The sequence below is a fragment of the Pleurodeles waltl genome, chromosome 4_1, assembly GCF_031143425.1.
Source record: "Pleurodeles waltl isolate 20211129_DDA chromosome 4_1, aPleWal1.hap1.20221129, whole genome shotgun sequence".
Taxonomy (NCBI): domain Eukaryota; kingdom Metazoa; phylum Chordata; class Amphibia; order Caudata; family Salamandridae; genus Pleurodeles; species Pleurodeles waltl.
The window spans coordinates 717,112,758-717,128,352 of record NC_090442.1 but is presented as its reverse complement, the minus strand read 5'-3'; the positions used below and the strand labels follow the sequence as shown (position 1 = coordinate 717,128,352).

General features: G+C 46.0%; 1 protein-coding gene across 2 annotated transcripts in view; it reads right to left on the bottom strand.

Annotated features, from left to right (window-relative positions):
- MKLN1 (muskelin 1) overlaps positions 1–15,595 on the bottom strand; it is a 568,922-nt gene that overhangs the window by 6,396 nt on the left and 546,931 nt on the right. For both annotated transcript variants that reach the window (XM_069229308.1, XM_069229309.1), the window contains exon 17: positions 14,382–14,436. In XM_069229308.1, the coding sequence (XP_069085409.1) occupies positions 14,382–14,436 (55 nt within the window). The remainder of the gene's footprint in view (positions 1–14,381; positions 14,437–15,595) is intronic.

Sequence of the window (15,595 nt, the reverse complement as noted above, 5' to 3'; positions counted from 1 at the left end):
ATCACAGATCCAAGTTTGCACAGAGTTCGCAAGCCAGGCCAAAAGTTCAGCTGTGGATCACGTTCTGCATGAGCTCTGCTCATACAGGCTTTGTAAACCAATCAGCGAACGTGGTCGACCTGCTCTGCGACTATCTCTAGGGTGGTTTCGAGGTCCAAGGAACCAGGTCTGTCCAATTCAAGGGTCCTCAAGGCGCTCTCAGAGGATAGTACTTCAGTCAATAAAGTGTGTCTCACACACAGTGACTCAGCTTATTCACCTCACCCAGAGCACCACTTCAAATGACAGAGACCTGGATGAAAGAGGACTTATCCCCTGATATTGAATTGACTTTCCCTGAAAACTATTTGTTCTTAGGGATCGGATAGTAAAAACAGGAGGGGGTCTTGCCATTGCTTTTAAAAATAATATACACTGTTCCACCTTTTCCCATTGAGGACATGAAAGGGGCAGAAGCTCTCGGTTTTTGCCCTTTTCTCTCTGCTCAAATCTCCTTTGAGGGTCCTAATATATCACCTCCCCCTGGATACACAGGGGAATTTATTAATTCCCTAGATTCTGCTGCTATAAAGTATACTTATTTTGCCATCCTTAGAGACCTCGTACAACACAGATGATAAAATGGCTAGGGCTTTTTTTTTTTTTTATAGAAATGACTGCTTCCCTTAACCTCGCATTGATTCTTTCAGGTCCCACGCAGAGGGCTGGTCACACTTTCGATCTAATTCTGTCTAACCCGCCGATTGCCTTGGAGACCCCATTTGAAGTAGTATGATCTGAGTCATTCTTATTGAAGTTTGCCTGGTCTCCCCCTTAGGACAAAGGGCAGCAACTATAATAATACTGGTGTTTCCATGGTAAGACCAAGAAAAAAGGTACTGATTTCTAAACTACAGGAGATTCCGACGCTCTCCACACCTGTGTTATTGGGTAAAGCTACAAAGGATGTTGCCTTAGTTGATCAATGGCTCCTTGAGGCAGCGGATACCATAGCCCTTAATGAACAAGTTACTTACCTTTGGTAATGCCTTATCTGGTAGAGACTATCTAGTATCAGATTCCTTACCTTTGAAATTTCCCTCAGGCATCAGACCGGATCCGGAAATTTTTCTAAGCAGTACCCCTGCGCGCCGAGAGATGGAGTCGATCAGCTCTGCATCTGTCTTTGGCACCGTTTGCCACCCCTGTGTGCCAACACCAGTTTCTTTTCACGACTTTCCATGCCAGAAGTGCAGAGCCATGGAGAACACTGAATACTGGTGTGTTAAATTTAAGGCACTGAAAGGGGGAGTCCCTGTCCGTAGAAATCAGTTCGCAGAGCGGCGAGGATGGGTGGGTCAGTAAGAAATCTGCTGTCAGATATAGTCTTTACACAGATAAGGCCTTACCAAAGGTAAGTAACTTGTTCATCTGAGACTTCTAGTTGTAGACTCCTTACCTTTGAATAGATACCCAAGCAATACCAACCCCGGAAGTGGGTCTGTGAACCAAGATCATACTAGAAAGTCCTGCAGAACCGAACAGGCCGTCCCTAGGGATCTGACTGTCCAGGCAGTAGTGTTTGATAAACGTGCAGGGATGCCCATGTTGCCCCCTGACAGATGTCAAGGACTGGAACTCCATGTGCTAACGTAGTGGTCGCAGCTGTAGGTCCGGCAGAATGAGCATACAAACCTTCAGGAGGTTGCTTTTTGGCCAGTAAGTAGCAGATCTTAATGCAGAGTACCACTCATCTGGAGATGGGCCACTTCTGCACTGCCTGACCTTTCTTCGCAACCACAGAACTGACAAAGAGTTGATCATCCACCCGGAACTCTTTTGTACGATCAAGGTAGAATGCAAACTCTCTTTTTGGGTCCAGGCGGTGGAGTCTCTCTGCTGTCTTAGAAGGATGTGGGGGTGCGTAAAAAGAAGGCAAGGTGGTGGACTGGTCTATGTTAAAGGGCGTGACCACTTTTGGCAGAAAGGAGGCCCTAGTGCACAGCACCACTTAGTCAGGGTAGATGGAAAGGTAGGGCGGCTTAGATGGCAACGCCTGCAGTTCACTCACCCTGCGGGCAGACGCAAAGGCCCCAAGAATGGCTGTTTTCAAAGTGAGAAGTCTAAGAGGACAACTGTTGAGAGGCTTAGAAGGAGCACACATCAGAAATGTCAAAAACAAATTCAAATCCCACTGGGGCGTAATGAATGGGGATGGAGGATAGAGATGTGAAAGACCTTTAAGGAACCTATTAACAAAGAAGGTTGATCAGGCAAACTCAAAAATGCAGAAATAGCAGGCAAATAACCTATGTAAGTGTCAATAGCAAAAGCCCTGATGGGCCAGAGAAAGGATAAACAATAGGATCTTCTAGAGAGGAGCAGAAAGGGGGGTCAATAGACTTGTCTGTGCACCATGCCACACATTTCTTCCAATGACAGGAGTATACCATTTTGGTGGAGGGATGCCAGGCTGCCAAGATTACGTTACAGACTTCGGGCGGGAGGTCAAAAGCTGCCAACTGTCACTGCTCAATCTCCACGCAAGAGTTGACAGGCGGAGAGTTGGTAGGTTCGGTGCAGAACCCTCCCCAGCTGCTGCGACAGAAGATCCTCCCAAAAGGGCAGTCTGATCAGATGATCGATGGACATGCTCATGAGCTCGGGATACCAGACTCTGGGCCCAGCCCAGTGCCACAAGCATTACTTGGGCCCGGTAATTCTTGACCTTTTTGAGAACTTTGGGCAGAAGAGGTATGGGTGGAAAGGCATACCAGAGGCCTCCGTTCCACTCAAAATTAAAAGCGTCTCTGCGCAATTGCCGCCTTAGAAACCTTAATGCGCAAAACTGCTGACACTGTGCATTCTCTGCTAAGGTGAACAAATCTAACCAACACTAAAAGAGACCTTGCGCCATCTCTGGATGGAGACACCATTCGTTAACCGCTAGGCATTTATGGCTGAGTTAGTTTGCTCTGGTGTTCAGAGAGCTGATGAGATGTTGAACACTCAAGGGGTGCTGGTAGGGCCAAAGGGGAGCATGGTGAACTGAAAGTGCTTGTGACCTACCTTGAGCCACAAGTTATGTCTGTGGGCAGGCAGGACGGGTATATGAAAATAAGTGTCCTGCAAGTCCAAAGCTACTATCCAGTCTCCTGAACCTAAGCCAGAGAGAGCATTGTGAACTTCTTGAGGAAGAGATAGAGGGATAGAAGGTCTAGGATAGGGCAGAGGCTCTTGTCCTTTTTAAAAACCAGAAAGTAGCAGGAATAGCAACTACAACCTACTTCTGCCACAGAAACCCTCTCTATGGCTCCCTTGACCAAGAGAGCCGTAATTTCCTCGCATAGAAGGGATAGGTGACCCTCTGTCATCCAACCGCAGGATGGTGGCATGGATGGAGGGGTATTCTGTAAGGGGAGGGAGTAGCCCCTCTGGACTATCGGCAAAACCCACCTGTCTGACGTGATGGATTGCCAGCGGAGCAGGTGGTGCAGGATACTGCCTCTGACTGGCCCTTGGTGGAGAGTCGGACAATGAAGGCTTAGAGGACTGGCCAGACCGCTGGCTCCCTGAGCCACGAGGTCGGTGGATCCCACGCCCTACGCCACATAAACGTTAGGCAGCATGCCCTGCACGGTGGCTGGACAGGAATGGACACAATTGGAGGCTCCATCTGTAACCACAAAAGAGGTGAAAAACAGACTGAGGGGAAGAGGGGCCGTCACGAGGCCAAAGGAATTGGCCATAGCTCGAGAATTCCTTAAGCGCTTGAAAGCCGAGTCTGCCTTGTCTTTAAAGTGATGGGTGCCATCAAAGGGCATGCCCATCAAACTAGTCTAGGTATCCCCTGAAAACCCAAATGTCCTCAGCCAGGCATTGTGCCTAAGGACCTCTGTTGACAAAACCACACTGCCTAGCAAGTCGGGTGTGTCCAGTTCACAATGGATGGTGAACTTCCACTGCTGATTGCCTGAGAGAGTACAGCCTAGGCCTCCTCCGGGACCTGTGACAGCATTTGAGCAACTGTATCCCAGTGTGTGGAAGTAACAGCCCAAAAGGCATGCAGTATTCAAGGACTGCCATGTGAGGCTGGTGGAAGAAAAAATATTCTTCCCAAGTGTGTCCAACCTTTTGGATTCCCTATCTGGGGCTGCGGAAGGAAAAGCACCCTGGTAGGTGGAGGCTTAGATAACCCAGCTCTCAGGCGTGGGGTATAGCATCAGAAATCTTGGGTCCCCAGGAGTAGAGCAATGACAGCGGGCAATTGTTCTGTTCACATGAGCCCCTGTGCTGGGTTTGGACCAGGTACCCAGTAGGACATCGATGAGGGCTTCATTAAAGGGGGGCATGGGTTCTAAGGAGGAAGCTCCAGGTTGAAGCACATCTGTCTGTCCCGATAGCCACTAAAGGCAACTCACAGTCCAGAACCTCAGCTGCTCTTCTCACCACCATGGAATAGGAAGCTCCCTGAACCATAGTCACGGTAGGGGTAGAAAGGGTGCCAGTATCAGGAGAAGTATTCAGTCTGCTGGCTTTACCCAAGTCTGTATGCAAGTCCGTAGGGTCTTGAAGGTGGTATTCTAAAGGGTCCAGCAACCCCTCCCATTCCTCACCATAACCTAGCCCATAATCAAGGGGCTCAGGAGCCAACAGAGGAGGCAAGGCTCCTGCCGGTGTTGTACGATGCCCATTCATTGGGTTGTGGTTGCAGTACCCCCCACACATTTTGCCTGTTTTTTAAGATGCCGCTTTGACTAAAGTGCACTGAGTTCCTGATAACCAGGCCCCCAGTGTCAGTGTTCTTTCCTTAAAACAAGACATCTGGTCACTTGATTTCGAAGTGACGAGGCCTTCCAGCCCCCCGTAAGTACTTAGTAAATGGTACCCCTGATACCTAGGGCATGGGTACTGAAGAGGGCCCCTCAGAGCTGCAACACAACTTGTGCCACTCTGAGGGACCCAGCACCAACCTTTTGTAGACTGCCATTGTAGACTTTATGACAATGTGCGCCCAAAATTGAAAACACAACATGGCACACACTTGTGAGCCTTGTCTCCTAAAACACCGCTTGTAAAATCTGTAAGCCACCCCTACAGCAGGCCTTCAGCCCTAAGGCAGGGTGCATTATATTACAAGTGAGGGCATATATGCATGAGCAAATATGCCCCTACTATTTTATTGTCGATTCTTAGACATAGTAAGTGTACATGGAAGCCATTTTAAATAAATGTGCTGGACAATGATCACTAGGAGTTCCCCAGCACATGATAGCTTGTCTGAACCTAGGGATGTTTGGTATCAAACATCTGGTATTGGTGAACCCACATTGATGTCAGTGTTGGATTTACCAATCCATGCACCCAGAGGGCACCTTACAGGTGACCTCCTGAAAAACTACCAGCTACTAGGTGTGCTGACTGACTGGTCCTGACCAGTTCAGCTAAGGTAAGAGCCGGCACTCTTCTAGGCCAGAGACAAAAGTCTGCACTGGGCGAGGGTGGGGGCACATTCTCCAGGCAGGATGCACACTCCAGGGCAGAAAGCTTTAAAGGCCAAGTCATCTTTCTAATGCAACCCAGGTCTTTCCAGATGGAGAAGAGGACCAACCCCACTGTCCTAACCTCACTTCTTGGCAGCAAGACAATCAGGAAAATTTATCAAGCTGTGTGCCTACATCATATGAGTCCCAACTCTAAGGTGGACGAGCTGTAATGGATACCACTTTTTAAATTCCTCCATCTTGTTTTGGATGGAGTTCGACCTCTAGGGTCAGGGTTATGCCCACTCCCCCAACGGAAGTGGTCATAAAGAGGGTGTATATATCTACTAAAGGACTCCATGTTACTGGTCGAGGCTCCAAGAACAGGGGAACAAGTTAAAATGAAAAGAAAAACCTTGGCAACCAGGCATAAACTTTATAATGAAGTGTGGCTCAAACAGAAATAGATATATAGAAAAACATTCATTAGTTATAAAACTAATAAGAAAACTCTCTTTACATAAACAGAACCGTACTATACCGAATAAAACTCAACCGACCTTCAACCCACCATTCACTACCACAGTCATAACTACAAACATTCAAATAGTAGTCATAAACTATATACATGTTTATCAATGCTTCCTACACATCTAAAAAATACCAATCACTATGTGCCCCTATAATGTTTTTGTCGCAGTGGGATAACATCTTGCAGAGTTACCATGTGAAAATTTTCTGATAGGATGTAAAAATTTAGGGGCCTGAGGGTGTCATCTTTCCTGGGAATTAGAAAGTAGAGTGAATAAACTCCTGTTCCTAGTTGAGACTCTGGAACTAACTCTATTGCTTGTTTGAGTAGTAGAGATTGAACCTCTTGTTGTAACAGAATTGTACATTCTGGGGTTAACTTGTTAGACTTTGGTGGAATATTTGGAGAAGTGTGTATCACTTCTAGGCAATAACCATTGCGGATAATTGATAACACCCAGTTGTCTGTGGTGATATTTTGCCAATGTGTGAGGAACTGCTGTAGTCTTCCCCCCACAGGAGATTTAGGGAGTGGAAGGGAGTGAGGGAAGTCACTGTTTTGGCTTTGTTGCAGGCTGTTTAGGGGTTTGGAATTGACCTGTATTTCTAGAGTATTGTCCTCTATATGTGCCTATAAACCCACCTCGTTCGTACTGGGTTTGCTAAGTTGGTTTTGTTTGGCAAGATGGTTTTGTTTGGGAAGTTGATGCCTCTGAAGGTTGTGGTCTGAAACCTCCTCGAAACTGAGCCTTACGAAATGACCCTCTATATGGTGTAGAATAGAGTGCACCCATTGGCCTTGGCTGTGTCTGAGTCTTTACGTAGTTTTTCTATTGTTGTGTCTACCTCTGGCCCAAAAAGATGTTTCTTATCAGAGGGCATGTTTAACACAGCCTGTTGTATTTCTGGTTTAAAACCAGAGGAGCGCAGCCATGCATGTCTACGAATAGTGACTGCTGTGTTCACACTCCTTGCAGCGGTATCAGCTGCATCAAGGGAAGACCTTATTTGGTTGTTACTAATAGCTTGCCCTTCCTCTACTACCTGTTGTGCCCTCTTCTGGTGCTCTTTTGGAAGATGCTGTATGGTATCCTGCATCTCATCCCAATGGGCTCTATCATAACGAGCTAGCAGTGCCTGGGAATTAGCTATCCTCCATTGGTTTGCTGCTTGGGATGCAACTCTCTTCCCTGCAGCATCACATTTTCTGCTCTCCTTATCAGGAGGGGGTGCATCTCCTGAGGATTGACTATTTGATATTTTTCTTGCAGCACTAGCCACAACTGAATCAGGTGGCACCTGATGGGTGATGTAATCAGGGTCAGAAGGTGCAGGTTTATACTTTTTCTCTATTCTAGGCGTTCTTATTCTTGCTTTAACAGGCGCATTAAAAATTTGGTATGTGTGCTTTTACCATGCCTGGTAGCATTGGGAGGCATTGGTGCCTAGAATGGGTTGAGGATAATGTATTAAACAAAAAGTCTTCCTCTAGTGGTTCTGTGTGCATTATAACCCCATGATAGGCTGCAGCCCTGGGTATCACCTGATTACATACTGTAGTACCTTCAGGTGGAGATGATTTAGAGGGGGTAGGTGTCTGGGTCGTTGCTTGGGATGGGATCAGGGTCATAAAGGTCCCATGGATGTACAGTGTCTTGTTGTGAGTCAAAAGAATGTGTTGGAGAATGCACTGGTGTAGGACTTGTTTGAGGAGAGGTAGGCAGGTGCGGAGAATGAGGAGAAGAAGACTGAGGAGGTGTTGGCTTCTCTTTTTGTATTGGCACTTTAGCTGGGGGCTGTGAGGTCCAATTCCTCCTGAAATGCCAGCTTTCTCTTTGTTTTTAAAGGAGGTGCTGTGATGATTCTCCCTGTTTCTTTATGGATGTGTATCCTAGACTGTCTGTCATCCATAATTTGAAGGATTGGTTCAATTTCTGCCTCTTCCTCAGAGGTTTTATGGCTTTCTCTCAGTCTTTTGGAAAGTCCTTGTTCCTCTGTATAACCTGCCTTTTTTGGTTCCGAAGTTTGATGTTTTTTCGGGATCGAAAATGATGAGGAAGGTCTCGGCTCCGAAACAGTTTTTCGAATTTTCGACTCTGAAAATTGTTGCTGTCTACTGGAGTCTGAAATGGAGCTTTTAATAGTCTTTGTCCACTTTGAAGTTGTCGGAGGCGTGGCCTTTTTCGGTGACGAACCTGAGGTCCCCGACAGTCTTTTTTCGGGCCGAGCCATGGCCTTCTGGCAGTGGCGTATCCAAGGCCTGTTGTTTCTTATGTGGGGATGTAGGGGCAGACATGCTCACCTGCTGGCCAGCTGTAATCGGTCTGTCTTCCTCGGATTCCTGCTCCGACTCTGTGTCTCAGATAGAGACTGCTACCTGCATTTGTTCCTCTTCTGTAACGTCGAAATGTACTCCACTCTTCGACATCATTTCCAGCCTTCTTGCTCTTTGGTCCCTCAGAGTCTTTTTCGATCGGAACGATCAACAGGCCTCGCAGTTTTCCTCCCAATGGTCTGGAGAAAGGCAGAGGTTGCAAACCAGAAGTTGGTCTGTGTATGGGTACTTAGCGTGGCACCAAGGGCAGAGTCCGATCCATGAGACTCTCCACGCAGTCCGCCCGAGTTTGGCACGCGCGCGCCCCAAAGGGCTAACAAAGTTGTTTTCAGACGGTACTGTTTTTTCGATGGAAGAAGAATAACGCGATTGATATAATACCGACGAAAAGTAAGGCTTTTAAAAGTTTTCTGAATCGAAATCTCGGAGCAAGAGAAAACACGTCCGAACCCGACGGCGGAAAGAAAACAATCTTGCAATGGAGTCGATGACCATGCACAATGGAACCGAACAGGGAGAGTCACTCGATCCTGTGACTCTAAAAGACTTCTTCGAAGAAAAACAACTTGTAACACTCCGATGTCTCCTTATATGAACTGCTACTACAGCAAGGCATTTTGTAAATACTCTGGGTGCTGTTGTTATCCCAAAGGGCAGTACCTTGAATTGGTAATGGTTTCCCTGTATGACAAATCTGAGGTATTTTCTGTGAGATGGATGGATGGGTATATGGAAATACGCATCTTTTAGATTCAGTGTTGCCATGTATTCTCCATGTTTTAGTAAGGGGACTACATCTTGTAGTGTGACCATGTGGAAGTGTTCTAATTTGATGAAGAGGTTTAATGTCCTGAGATCTCAAATTAGTCTTAGTGTTTTGTTTTTCCTGGGAATAAGGAAATACAGGGAATAAATCCCTGTTCCTTTTTGTTGGTGAGGTACTAGTTCTATGGCTTGTTTTGTTAATAGTGCTTGTACCTCTATTTGTAACAGGGCTAGATGTTGTGCCGACAGTTCGTGCGCTCTTGGGGGAACATCTGGAGGGAAATGTGTGAATTCTATGCAGTAACCATGTTGGATAATTGATAGGACCCATGTGTCTGTGGTTATGTCTGACCAATGTTTGTGGTAAAGTGTTAGTCTTCCCCCTACTGGTGATGTGTGTTGGGGAAGGGTGACAGTGAAGTCACTGTTTGTTGTTGGAGGCCTGCTTGGTGGGCTGAAACTTTCCCCTTGATCTTGGGAATTGTCCCCTGAAGGACCCGCGAAACCCCCCCTCTCTGATATTGGGATTGGTAGGTGGGTTTTGCTTGAGTGGTAGATGCCTCTGAAGGTTGCTGTCTGAAACCTCCCCTAAATTGCGGCTTCCTTAATGTCCCTCTATACTGGGACGAGTAGAGCGCACCCATGGCTTTGGCCGTGTTAGTGCCTTTCTTCATCTTTTCGATGGCTGTGTCCACTTCTGGCCCAAACAGTTGTTGCTGGTTAAATGGCATGTTCAATACTGCCTGCTGTATCTCAGGTTTGAATCCTGAGGATCTTAACCAAGCATGTCTTCTAATTGTGACTGCCGTGTTCACAGTTCTTGCGGCAGTGTCAGCGGAATCCAGTGCCAAACGAATTTGATTGTTCGAAATTGTTGCCCTTCCTCTACCACTTGTTGAGCCCGTTTTTGATACTCTTTAGGTAGATGCTGGATGATGTCACTCATTTAATCCCAGTTAGCTCGGTCGTAACGGGCGAGGAGGGCCTGTGAATTTGCAATACGCCATTGTTTGGCAGCTTGCGACGCCACTCTCTTTCCTGCTGCGTCAAATTTGCGACTCTCTTTATCCGGAGGTGGTGCATCTCCCGATGATTGTGAGCTTGCTTGTTTTCTTGCGGCACCAACCACTACAGAGTTCGGTGGGAGCTGCTGTGTAATGAACACTGGGTCCGACGGGGGTGGTTTGTACTTTTGTACCACCCGCAGTGTGATGGCTCTTCCCTTTACCAGCTCTTGAAACACTTGCTGTGCATGCTTAAGCATGCTTGGTAGCATAGGCAGGCTCTGGTATGACGCATGCGTGGAGGCCAGGGTATTGAAGAGGAAGTCATCCTCCAATGGTTCAGAATGCATATTGACATTATGGAATGCAGCAGCCCTGGCCAAGACTTGGGTGTATGAGGTGCTATCCTCTGGTGGAGATGGTTTTGAGGGGTAGCACTCAGGGCTATTGTCCGAGACAGGGGGATTGTAGAGGTCCCAGGGGTCTACATCATCTTGCGTTTGTACAGTATGTGTGGGTGACTGTGCAGTGGGCGTGCCAATTGGTGACCCTGTCCTTTGTGGCGAATGTGGGGGAGAAATTTCTGGTGAAAAATGGCGAGTTGGCGATTTCTCTCTAGCCACTTTAGCTCTTGGCTGATCAGTCTCTGTGGTTGAAAAGCCAGCTTTCTCTTGAATTTGAGAGGAAGGGCAGTTTGGATCTTTCCAGTATCCTTATGGATCTGTTTCCCTGCCTGCGTTTGGTCAAACTCTTCAATGTCCAGCTCCTCTTCAAATCTGTGCCTCTCCTTTAGTTGTTTGGAGAGCCCATTTTCCTCTGTGTAAGAGGTCTTTTTCGGCTCCGGAGCCAGTTTTCTCGGCATCGAAATGCCCATGGTGATGGTTGGCCTCACCTCTGAAAGGCTCTTTCGAGGCTTAGTCGATTCTACAAGGCGATGTCGACTTTTTTCGACGCCGGGTTCTCGGCTCGAGTCGGAAGTCTTCGGCACGATTTTGCCTTTTTTCGGTGCCGAAGGTGTTGCTTGGTCACTGCTTTTTTTTTATGGGTCGAGCCATGGCCTTCAGGCAGTGGTGTCCCGAGGCCTTATGTTTTTTCGGTTGACTTTGGGGTTGGGTCGGGGCAGGCGTACTCACTTTTTGGCCTGCTGTAGGCGGTCGGTCTCCGTCGGAGTCGTCTGAGTCCGATCCCTGGATTGAGATAGCCATCGCCTCCTCTTCGACGTCGAGATGTTGCGATGATTTCGACGCCATCTGCATGCGCCTCGCCCTCCAATCTCACAAGGTCTTTTTCGAACGAAAGGCCTTGCAGGCCTCGCAAGTATCTTCTCTGTGCTCCAGTGACAGACACAGATTACAGACCCAATGCTGGTCTGTATATGGATACTTAGCGTGGCACGTCGGACAGAAACGGAAGGGGGTCCGGTCCATGAGGCTTCAACGATGTGTGTGGTCAGGCCCACCAGGCCTAGGCTGGCCGCGGAAGCCCCAAAGGGCCACCGAAACAGTTGTCTCGTCTGTGTCGATAGAAGATATTTCCTGAACGCAAACAATATCAATGTTTTTTTTGAGGATTTTAAAACTTTCCCGATTCGAATCGCGGAGCGAAGAGGAACACGTCCGAACCCGATGGCGGAAAGAAAACAATCTAAGATGGAGTCGATGCCCATGCGCAATGGAGCCGAAAGGGAGGAGTCACTAGGTCCAGTGACTCGAAAAGACTTCTTCGAAAAAAAACTTGGAACACTCCGAGCCCAACACTAGATGGCAGGAACAGTGCACAGCATGTGTATCTGCAGTTACACATGCCATCAAACATATATATATATATATATCTGTTAGCAGACATAGTGGAAGCATTTGACTTCTCCATAAACTTCTATGTGGACGATATCCAGATTATCATCAGACTGATGCCCAATGACAACATGGGCTTGTCTAAATTTAAGCTCTCCTTTCAATCAGTGGCTAAATGGCTGGATGCTAACTTTCTAAAATTGAATGGCTGTAAAATAGGAGCAATGTTGATAGGTAATTAATTAACCTACTCGGGGCTGGAATTGTTGCCTACAGAACTAGGTCCAGCACCGCCATCTACAGCACAAAATCTGGGCATTCTGCAGCCTTAAGCAGCAGATCAATACAGTAACCACATCCTCTTTCGACCTTCTTAGATGTTTAAGGAAGTTTCCTTGGTCTCTGCCTGCCAAGACCCAGAAAACTCTCATCCACGCTTTTATTACATGTCGCCTGGGTTATGGAAATGTGTTATACGTTGGAGACTCTACAGCTCTTGTAGATTAAGATTATCAGAATGTGGCAGCTCACCTTCTGGGGCACTTGCCCAAGTATACTCACACCGTGCCTCAACTTAATTCTCTTCATTGGCTTCTGGTGGTTAAATGGCGCCAGTTCAAGGCGCTCTGCTTTGTTTATAGAGCTTTGGTGGTCGGTTTATTGCCGCAGCATGATAGCTCTTTATTGTCCCACTAAAAGTCTTCGGTTCTCCAGCATCACCTTGTCATGGTTCTGAGAGTTAAGTGGACTAGGGCTTGAAGTTGCTCATTTAAGTACTTGCACAAGAAGCTGTGGCATTCTCTCTTCCCAGCGGCAGGCTTCTCCTACAGAGACTATTTTCATAAATCTCGGAAAATACAGTTTTTCCCAAAATATTCTATTTTGTGTTCTTATTTCTTCTGCTGCAAGGTTCAACAGGTCTAGTCTTCTGCTGGTTCTCTTAGAGGTAGGAAACCTTGTTTTGGGTAGCCATGAGCTTTACAAATTCTAAATTCCTTCATTCATTCAATCCACAGCCTTGTATAGGCCTAGAATCTCATCAATGGACGTGGATGAAGGACCTGCACTCAGACAGATTTATTGAAGCTACTGACTTACAAAACACATTAAGTGTTACTTTCAGCTTTTTGAATGTGCATCCATTGGTAAATTATACTGTGTTCCCATGTTCTTCCTGTCATTTTAACTTTTTTCTTCTAAGTCGTTAAGACTTCACAGGTGCACTGTCTCATAAATAAGAAATCACAACTTTAACATTGTTACTTGCAAGGAAAGTCAGTGGGTCAGAATTATCTGATCAACTCCCTATTACAATATTTAAGCTGTGAAGCAGCGTGCAGTAAAGCAGTCATGGACACAAGAAAAGAGTTGAGTGTTATAGAGTTCCATAAATTCTTTGTATTAAGAACTAGTGCCAACTTTTCAGCCTTAAAGTCAACCTAGGTAATAAAGTTAGAGCTCCTGAAGTAATGAGGTTGGACCAACTTCACACATTAGCATATCTGTAAAGGTCAGAACCGGCTTAAGAGTGAAACTCAGGGAGAGAGAAGAAGAAGAAGAAAGAGAAGTCATAAATTCTATGAAGGAGCTCTCTGGTATCCACAAAGGGATTAGGGTTAGAAAACATGCGGAGATGTGTATCTTTACTGGAATTCACTGTGTGCTTCAGCTGCCTGTTGCTCTTCATGATAAGACCTTCTCTGATGCCCTTTCACAAGACTGCCCCCCTAAGATAAAACTCTCTTAAGAGTGCTTTTTAGGCCTAATTTAGATATTATACAACTGCAGTCATTAGTGGTTCCTATGCCTCATTTCTTTGTTACATTCTGTGCACTATGTGCTATCGACTGAGCACTGCATCAGCAATTATGTTTTTTCAATTGTAGTTTTTCATTCTTAGCCGTGTTGCTTCATTTTCAGAAAATAACAATTGATTGGCATTCATAATTCTTATGAAGCCAAATGAAGGAAAACTTCACTCAAATTTACAGCTCCCAAAAGGATCTTTCCCTTTTCACCTGACTACAAATACACAGGTGCCTAGGACTGCAGGCTATGCCCCAAATATTCTTGCCCCTGCTTTTTGGTAGCTTTCGCCGAATTCCCACTCACAAAGGGGAAAAAGCTCTATCCACCTGGTGCCAAAGTGCAATGGATTTTATTCACCCACAATAGATGCCTTTCAGAATCCCTGTGAAGGACTTTAATGTAAGTACTTGCCTGCGCAATGGCTTCCTGTAAGGAGGGTAGAAAGGCAACACATTTCAAAGTTTTAAGAAACAATGGACATAATATAGGACATTATCCATGTGTCAGTGTGAACTGATATGTGATAAATACATATTTGACTATCACAGGTTTCTTTTCTTTATATGACCAAGTTCTATTAACTAAGATAAAATGAAAAATTAAATATAGGTATGCAAACACAAATAAATATAGAACCCCTGATGGCAAACAAATTAGGCTGCAGGAGGTGAATGACACTTACCAAGTGGGGTGAATTCTGAGCTGGATCTAAAGAGAGCTGAGGCGAGGAGTTGGAACTGCAAAAAGAGATGGAATGCTCAGTTATAATAGCAATAAAGGATAAATGAAAATGTCACTTACCCAGTGTACATCTGTTCGTGGCATCAGTCGCAGTAGATTCGCATGTTCTGCAATAGCTCGCCATCTGGTGTTGGGCCGGAGTGTTACAAGTTGTTTTTCTTCGAAGAAGTCTTTCGAGTCACGGGACCGAGTGACTCCTCCTTTTGTCTCCATTGCGCATGGGCGTCGACTCCATCCTCGATTGTTTTTCCCCGCAGAGGGTGAGGTAGGAGTTGAATTGTAGTAATAGTGCCCATGCAATGGAGTGACTAAGTATGCACCTATTTAAGGTTGAGATGATACATATAGAAATAATTGAAGGTAACTTCCAAACTGCTACAGGCTCCCGGGGAGGCGGGTGGGCACATGCGAATCTACTGCGACTGATGCCACGAACAGATGTACACTGGGTAAGTGACATTTTCAGTTCGATGGCATCTGTCGCTGTAGATACGCATGTTCTGCATAGACTAGTAAGCAGTTATTTCCCCAAAAGCGGTGGATCAGCCTGTAGGAGTGGAAGTAGTCTGAAATAATGTCCTTAATACGGCTTGACCTACTGTGGCTTGTTGTGCGGATAACACGTCTACACAGTAGTGCTTGGTGAATGTGTGAGGCGTAGACCATGTGGCTGCCTTACATATTTCTTGCATTGGGATGTTTCCTAGAAAGGCCATGGTAGCACCTTTCTTTCTGGTTGAGTGTGCCCTTGGTGTAATGGGCAGCTGTCGTTTAGCTTTAAGGTAGCAGATTTGGATGCATTTAACTATCCATCTAGCTATACCTTGTTTTGAAATTGGGTTTCCTGCGTGAGGTTTTTGAAATGCAATAAAGAGTTGTTTAGTCTTTCTGATGTTTTTTGTTCTGTCAATGTAATACATTAATGCTCTTTTGACATCTAATGTATGTAGTGCCCTTTCAGCTACGGTATCTGGCTGTGGAAAGAACACTGGAAGTTCCACTGTTTGATTTAGATGGAACGGTGAAATAACCTTTGGCAAAAATTTAGGATTGGTCCTTAGGACGACTTTATTTCTGTGTAGTTGTATAAAAGGTTCTTGTATAGTAAACGCCTGAATCTCGCTTACTCTTCTGAGGGAAGTAATGGCGATGAGA